The sequence below is a fragment of the Artibeus jamaicensis genome, unplaced genomic scaffold, assembly GCF_021234435.1.
Source record: "Artibeus jamaicensis isolate MK-2021 breed Jamaican fruit bat unplaced genomic scaffold, CSHL_Jam_final scaffold_1031, whole genome shotgun sequence".
Taxonomy (NCBI): Eukaryota; Metazoa; Chordata; class Mammalia; order Chiroptera; family Phyllostomidae; genus Artibeus; species Artibeus jamaicensis.
The window spans coordinates 3,863,437-3,872,255 of record NW_026522026.1 but is presented as its reverse complement, the minus strand read 5'-3'; the positions used below and the strand labels follow the sequence as shown (position 1 = coordinate 3,872,255).

The window sequence follows — 8,819 nt, the reverse complement described above, 5'->3', positions numbered from 1 at the left end:
GTTGTCTCCACTTTCCCCCCACCCCCAGCCATCCTCATCTCTCACCCTTGATCCTACTGCCCTTTGACTTTGTCCATGAGTCCTTTATATGTGTTCTTTGATGACCCTTCCCCCATTTCCTCTGTTATCACCTCCCACTTCCCTTCTGGTTACTGTCAGGTTATTATTTATTTCAGTGTCTCTGGTTATATTTTGCTTGCTTTTTTGTTTTTTTATTAGGTTCCACTTATAGGTGAGATCATATGGTATTTGTCTTTCACTGCCTGGCTTATTTCACTTAGAATAATGCTATCCAGATCCATCCATGCTGTTGTAAAGAGTAGGAACTCCTTCCTTCTTTCTGCTGCATAGAATTCCATTGTGTAAATGTGCCGCAGTTTTTTGATCCACTCATTTACTGATGGACACTTAGGTTGTTTCCAACACTTGACTATTGTAAATTGTGTTGCTGTGAACATTGGGGTGCATTAATTCTTTTGGATTGGCATTTCAGGATTCTTAGGGTATAATCCCAACAGTGGAATTGCCGGGTCAAAAGGCAGTTCCATTTTTAGTTTTGTGAGGAAATTCTATACTGTTTTCCACAGTGGCTGCACCAGTCTGCATTCCCACCAACAGTGTACTAGGGTTTCCTTTTCTCCACAGTCTTGCCAGCACTTTTTTTTGTTGCTTTGCTTATGATGGCCATTCTGACCAGTGTGAAGTAGTATCTGTGGCTTTAATTTGCATCTCTCTGATGGCTAGTGATGAAGAACATCCTTTCATATGTGTCTGGGCCCTCTGTATGTCCTCCTTGGAAAAGTGTCTGTTCAGGCCCTTTGCCCATTTTTAATTGGGTTGTTTGTCTTCCTGGAGTGGAATCATGTGAGTTCTTTATGTATTTTGGAGATCAAACCCTTGAGGTGACAGATTTTTTAACCATTTTGTTCACTGAAGTAACTTTGGCATGTAAGGTACTTGGCACTTAGTAGGTTCTTAATAAATAAATATTTTTGAATAAATTCATATCAAAGTATAAGCAGAATATACTCTAAAAAAGTTCTCTTTAATGTAATAGCTAGGTCTTAAAGCCATGGGCACTGAACTATGTCCTGGACTTCCTTCACAGACTGTCGCACAAACTGGGGCCTTATCGAAGTTATCCGACCCAGAACATTTTACTCCACTATCTATGTGACTTGCCTATATCATGAGCAGTGACATGAAGTGGAAACTGTGAAAGGCCCAATAATCCACTTCAACAAAGAAATAAATAGATCTCCCCCATCTCAGCCCATCACTTAAGATGTAACATCATTGGAACCAGGAACTACTCATGTCGTAGTTCACATGCCCATATCCATTACCTCGTCATGCCCAGGGTATTCTAGAACAACATGTGAGACCTTGATTTCTTCTGTTCTTTTATTTCCTTGTAACAACATTGCTGGTCCCTCCACTGGTAAAATTTAAGATGAATTCTGTAGAATTTGACGAGGATCCAAGAAATATCTGCCCTTTCCGTGGACTTGGAGCAGAGACCTTTACATCTCAGAGCCGGTCCAGTTCAGATGTACTTTCCTTCAGGAGCCTTCCCTGTTTCTTCCAAGCTCTCTTGGTGTAGTCATTCTCCTCTCTGATCCCATCATATCTCCGGCCTCTTTTAGAGCACCAAGTTGGATGGAAGTGATTAGTGAGTAGCTGCTCCTCCCACTAAAGTGCAAGCTTGCTAAGGGACCATGTCTTACTCCTCAGCATTTATTACTGGGGGAAGCACATTGCCTGGAATACAACAGTGCCTGCCGAGCTCCCTGCTCTGTCTCCCTGCCCTCTGCTGCAGCAGTCATCTTTGATGGCTGTATGTGAAGGCAGAATATAAGAACTGTTCCTCTAATACAGTTGAAGGCACTGTGTTAATTAGTGGACATTCTCTTTAATAGAGGATGTTATTTCTGCTTTAAGAAACAAACTGTTGTCCACAATCTCATGATGCACTGAAATTAGGATCTTTGTTCCAGGGTACAGAAACCCAAATAGAACTAGCTTAAGCCAAATGAGGAATTTATTATAAAGATAGCATGTCTCTGAGAGACCACAGACAGAACAGAATGAGGCTAAACTTGGAGAATACATGGACTACGGACTAGACTGTTGGGAAACTTGAGTCTCATCTCTGTTCTCTCTGGTCAGCTTTCTTTGCTTTTCTGATCCATGTAAAGAAAAACCTGCCTCCCCATAGCTTCAAAATGCAGTTTTATTGTACTCCAAGAACCCAAAAGAGACTAACTTCGGTTCGAGTTCCCAATCCTCCCAGGAATGACTCTAGTTGGCCTGTGTGCATTAAGTGCTCACCTTAGCCCAGCCCAATGCAACTGGAAGTAGGGCTTAGAATATGGCCAGCTTGTGGGGCAGACCATCCCACAGGTGTGTCCACCACACTTCCAAATTCTTTAGTTTCTAAGGAAAACGTATGGTCAGAATGGACTATTTCAAATATATTAATGGTGGTCTCTATAACATATGCAGTTTTTCAAAGCACTAATATTCAAATTTATTTCTCTTAATGCATGGTACCAGTAGAAAATTCACAAGTATATGTGTGTTCATTTTGTTTTAAAAATAAATTTATTTTATTATTTGATAATATTGACAGCTTATATATCCAGGGTCATTTAATATATTCAAAACAATTATAAATACATGTTGAAAAGATATGAAAGTCCTTTGAGTTCTTCGTTGACATCAGGCCTACCAACTTTCAAGAGATAACATTAACAGTTCAAAGTCAAAACAAAATTCTCCAGTCTGAACTGACTTGAGAGATTCCACTGGTCAACCAACATGTGTTCAGGAAAGAAGAAACATGTATACCTTATCATTTTTTAATGCTCAAACAAGCATTTGTGAGCATTCTTAGTGTCAAAGAAAGGGCATGAAATCAGTCCATATGGAGACTTAGAAATAAAACATTTACAACATGAAGTAGTTGTATATAATCCCGTTGTAAGGCTTGTTATTCAGTAAGGAGAAAAAATAGATATAGTACATTATCTGTTGTTTGAGTTAGCTCTCATTGTTATTGGAGCTATGTCTGTGTTACACAGAGGCACAGCCTCAGTCTCACGTAAAACGCAATGCAGGAGAGAAGGTGATACACAACTTCACCTTTTGTCTGAATTCTCCACTTCACTTTGTACATAAAGTCTACACTTACAGGAACATTTACAGAGATTCTGGAAGGGAAGCTGCTTGGCTGACAGGTGCAACAGCCAAGGTACAATAATTTGGGAACATCTTTCATCTGTTTTTGTAAAAGATCTACCCAGGCAATATAGAAAGTTCCATATTCTAAATGTAGATTTTGCTTTTTCAGTTTTTAAAAAGTCCTTATTAAGTGTACTAGGGAGTTAAAGGAGAATTTGGAAAGATGGTCTCAAGTAATAGATGTAGAGACCTGATTTCATTGCAGCAATGTTCACCTGAGAGTAAATACAGTTACTGCTTATTAGAAGAACAAAAATGAGGATGTGGTTATAACCAGTCTCTGCCTGGGCTCTGCTATGCTCTCATTGACCTTTATCCTGGTATCAACAGCATCTTCCGGTGATGCTGTTAATACTTTAGTGAGCATGAGCACTGGAGCTTAAAGACTGTCAGGCATTTCCTTTCCATACCTCTATTCATTACCTTAGGGGGCAAAAATCTGTTTGCTTTATTAACGTAAGAATTATTCATGCCTCTGGGCATTTATAAGGGAGCAAAGAAACATAATACAAGTCAGTGATTCAGTGATACAGAAAACACGGTGGTTAACAGTAATGTATGCTCAGGACTCTGTATTCTCAGTTTCTGCAGGAAAATGATGCCAGCATCTCAGTCACAGCAAAACACAGTTCAGTGGAAAAGTGTTTGGTTTATGTTAGTGAGTTAGGTTGCAGTAAGTCTAACGAATGAAAATGATGGTTCAGAGCACAAATGTTGAATTGGGTAAACTTGGTTTCAGGTTCAGCTCTACCAATTCCTAACTCTGCAAATCTGGATTAAATTACTTGACTTCTTTGGGTCTGTTTCCATAGATGGGAAGTGAGGATCATAATAGATATCTCAAAAGTTCTTGAAAGGATTAGAGGAAATAATATATTTCAAACTCTCAGCACATGGTGTTGTACGAATGGGAGATGTATTATTAACGCAATTTCTAAGATCTAAACTCCTTCCTACTGTTCCTTTTTGTTTAGTGATCCTGATGACAAAATTTAAGTGGAAGTTGATAAATATTTCTCATATTAACTGGGTGCTTTTTCCCCAATTACTAAACAATAATAAAATTTATTATTATTATAAGAACAATAGTAAACAGCACAATCTATTACAAACGTAAATACATGACTTAAAACTCATTTTGTTAGCTTGTTTCCTGAGATACATTCTGTACATTTTCAATTGAACAAGGCATTTTGTATCTTGCCACCAGCCTGAAGGCACCTTCATAGACTCTAGGAAAAAGAATGAAAGAGCAGGCTATTTAAAAGAAATGTACTATGTATCTCCCCCACCCCCCCGCCCCCAATCTGGAGCCAGTGATTCGGTTTCCAATTCATTAGTGTAGGAGAACATTGTAATTTCCTGTGAAGCATTTACTATGCCCCATTAATCATCTGGGAGTTTCTGGGACAGAAGATTCTTTGTAAAGCTGGGAGAGCAATGGAAAGTCACTGCCTCTCTCTGGCCAAATGTGAACGAGGAAGCATGTAGCCCAGATTACTATTGGCCTAACAGGAACTAGTCACGGTTGAAGCCACCTCTTCAGACAGTGAGCAGATAGAAAGAAATCATGTTTTCCTGTGTGGAGGCCTCTGAATTAACCAAACATGAAGACTACCTTCCCTTCGGATTGCCAGTTCATGTGCACCAAACACTTCTTTCATTTTAAATCAGTTTGGTTGTGTTTGATGCTATTACAGCCAACTTGACCGTGGCTGGTTGTGCTGGCCATGTTCACTTTGCTCCCTTGCAGCCCTTCTCTGTCCTACTGTGCCCTCCTGGGGATTTACTCTACAGACTGCATTACAAGGGCTCCCTTGCATTCCTGGTTCTTGTTGGGTTTAGCCAGTGGGAGGCACCTGCTGAAGACCTGAAGGGAGGAAGAGAGAAAGTTTGGGGTATTTTCTCCATTTCTTGCCTCCCTCTTTGTTCAGGCTCCAGCAGTAGTTATTTCCTTCCACAGCAACAGCTCATGTCTGGTGAGCCCTTTAGCAGCCCACCTCTCAATGTCAAGGGAACACAACCCCAGCCCTTGTGGGCATGGGAGGGATGGAGCCTCCTGCCATGGTTGGGCTCCAGGAGCCTCTATGTTCTTGTGGGTTTCCCCAACCCCACCCCTACTATCCCTATGCCCATCCCAGTCCCTTCATCGAAATCTGTTTGTTGGATTACCCCAGAGGATCTGTGATTCCTGCTGGGACACTAAATGATACAACATTTAATGACTGCAGGACGGTGTTTGGCATATGGTAACTGCTTGATAAATGAAACTACTAATCTAACATTACTATTGTTATTTCCTTTCAATGTGAGATGACTAAACTAAAATACCTGCTCTTCATGCCCCAAAATGAGGAAGAAAAATAGAAAATAACTATACAACCATGCAAATTTAGAAAACCGATTGATCTTGTACATTAGAGAAAGTATACAGAAGTCTTCTCTTCCACATGCATGCAATTCTGTGATAACATGCCAAAGAAATACATAGGAAAATTTTTATTTGAATGCAGAGTGTATGAAAAAAATCTATTTATTTTTAGATGTTTTTAATCATAAGCTCCAATCAATGATTTACTAAATGTAATTGAACCCCATTTCCCCAGAAATGGCACCTGAATAGTTTCCCATCTACCAACTTTATCATACTCACCATTAAGCAATACTAGTCTCTTGAATATCTTCATTTACAGGATTTATATCTTTACCAAGATTTGTTATATCTTCTTTCTTTTTCCTTCGAAGAGGACTTGGAAAATGGTGTTAGAAATTAGCATGGGCCTGTTAGTTCATGTGAAGACAAAATTAATCATCAAGAGAGCAGCCTATGACTTTATTTCTAGACTGTTCAGAGTGCATAGGTTCCTTTTTTCTTAAATATTTGAGATTTCCCATTAAACCATCTCTTTCCCTAGGCTGTTGATAGCTACAGTGAGCAATAGTGGAATAGAGCACAGCTATATAAATAGAAAGACTATGGTACCAGAGTGTTGATGGAGCTTGGTTAGTACACGAACATTTTTCAGAAAAAGTCATTTTACAAAAACTGATAGGGCATTATTTAATGTGTAAACATGATATAGTCACATTGGAAATAGACATAAGAAAACCAAGAGCACTTCTGGATATATTAGTTAAACTGCCAGACTCATTAAGAAAGTTGGACTGTAGTCCCGTTTTCTCAAATCAAATTCAACATCTCCATGTTCACTGCAGCATTATTTATAATAGCCAAGATTTGGAAGCAGCTCAAGTGCTCATCAGATGAGAGAATAAAACAACTATGGGACATTCACACAATGGAATTTTACTCAGCTGTAAAAAAGAAGAAAATTTTACCCTTTGCAACAGCATGGATGGACCTGGAGAACATTATGCTCAGTGAAATAAGCCAGTCAGAGAAAGGCAAATATGATTTCACTCATATGTGCAATCTAATGAACAAACTGAACCAACTTGGAAAACAGACACAGACTCATAGATGGAGCGCAGGCTGACGGCTCCAGGCAGGAAGTGAGGAGGTAGAGGAATCGAGCAAAAAAAAAAGGAACTCATGGACATGAACAACAGTGTGGTGATTGCGGAGGAGAGGGGGTGGGCCAAGGTGGAAGAGGGAATAAATACTAGTGGGAAAAATACAATAAAAATGAACTATTAAAAAATTTAAATTAATGTAATAAAATTTTTACATTAATGTAATGCATTTTTATACATTAAAAATAGGAAAAATAGGAAAAAATACAATAAAATGAGCTATTAAAATTTTAAAAATTAATGTAATAAAGTTTCCTGCTTCTGTCCAACAGCTGCCCTGCTCTAAACCTGGCATTATCGAAACTCCCTTTTGCCATTAAGAAGGTAAAATAAAAAAATAACTTTCAATTTTATCCTGCACATGATCTGGTTTAATCTTCTCCTTTTACAGAAATAAAACTAAAAGTTTAAGATGTTAAGAAATTTCTCCAAGGTCTCAAAGATACTCAATGGCGGGAACAGGAATCAATGCCTCCCAGGACCTCTGCTTGAATTTCCCCTTCCTGAAGGTTGGGAAGAAAGGAGCCATGAGAGGCCTTTTTGTCTGTGCCGTGGACCAGAAGAAACTGTAGCTGTTCCGAGGCACTAGCTTCTCTAGACAGGAGAATAGCTCCTGAAGACTTTTTAGCTTAGTACCAGGGAGTCTGACAAACAATTCGATGGGTTTCCAAAAGTACCTTAAGTTCTGTACCAAGCCGCTCTCTCTCAAACAAAAGCAAAATGTTTCTTGAGTCCCAAAATTGTGGTATATAGTGAAAAGTAACTGGGAATAACAAGGGTATAATTATAATTTGTAAATTCAATTCATTATTTTGATGTGGCCCAGAAAAAAAATTGTGTTTGTGTGTTCCCACCTTGCAAAGTCAGTTTATCATGGTACAGCTTGAGAAAACAGTCTTATTTAGCCTACTAACAAACTCCCATAAAATATGATTAACTTTAGGACTAAATGATTGTTTTTCTTAAATTAGGAGATTTATACAAATTTCATTTTTAATTAAAATAATTGTGCTCAGTAAAATGACAAATATCATATATCATGTGTTTTATCATAGATAAATCCTTTAATATAAATAATGGCAAACCTGGGAAAGTGAGTTAATATTTAAATACAAAAAAGAAAAAAGAAACGTTAGGAATAAGAGAGGAAAGGAAAGGAAGAGTCAGCAAGATACTGTTGTTCAGGTTTACTTAAAATTAAATGGCAAACACTCACTGACAGCATGTGCAGACGCCGACCACCAGGACGATCATGGTCACCATAGCTGCTGTCAGAGAAATCACCAAAATGTGTCCTGTGTCTCCTCGCAGGTAAAAAAAGTCAACTCTCTCACATCTCTCCCCAGTGTAGCCCTCATCACAGCTATAAAAATAAAAGAAGAACATGACACAGTGAAAAATACGACTTTTAGGAATCTCTACTTCTGTTTAGAATAAACTGTTTTCATCACTTGTAATTTATAAAGAATACAATTGCTTTAAAAATGTTAAATACCTGTATGTTATTGTGTTCATGAGTAATTCCTCTTTCTTTGGTGGAAATGTCATCGCTTAACACTATTAACAATATGTCTACTATAAATAAATAGGGATGTTGACAATTTTCTATATTAGTTTGAAATTTTAGATTCTGAGTGTTCAAAATCCCCAGAATTTCCCATGTCATCATAGAGCATATAAACAGTTTCAGTGCACCCAAGTTCTCTTAATATAATTTATTTAAAAATTATACTGTTTTATATGATCAAACGTGGTAATGTGCATGCAAGTCCATAGATATCTGCCTACATATAAAAGTTCCGTAAGTATCATTCAACACAATCCCTCTCTCTCCCTCTGTGACTTGCCTCCGTCAGTTCTAGTCCCACTGCTTACAGGTGTCACAAGCAGGTCATACTCTTCTGTTACTCTTGTAGTCACCACCTCCCCAACTACATCCCCCAGAACACTGGTTTCTAGTTCCTTTATCTGATCCTCTAAGGTCGCATTTTTGGATCTGGACACCATTCCCTCTACTCTTCTAAATGGTCTCCCTGTGTCCA

The 8,819-nt window shown here is 38.4% G+C and overlaps 1 protein-coding gene across 2 annotated transcripts in view; it reads right to left on the bottom strand.

Annotated features, from left to right (window-relative positions):
- Window positions 1-2,632: 2,632 nt before the first annotated feature.
- BTC (betacellulin) overlaps window positions 2,633-8,819 on the bottom strand; it is a 47,244-nt gene continuing 41,057 nt past the window's right edge. For both annotated transcript variants that reach the window (XM_037163507.2, XM_037163506.2), the window contains 3 exons: window positions 7,994-8,140; window positions 5,897-5,992; window positions 2,633-4,475 (listed from right to left, as the gene is read on the bottom strand). In XM_037163507.2, the coding sequence (XP_037019402.2) occupies window positions 5,899-5,992; window positions 7,994-8,140 (241 nt within the window). In that variant the 3' untranslated portion in view covers window positions 2,633-4,475; window positions 5,897-5,898. The remainder of the gene's footprint in view (window positions 4,476-5,896; window positions 5,993-7,993; window positions 8,141-8,819) is intronic.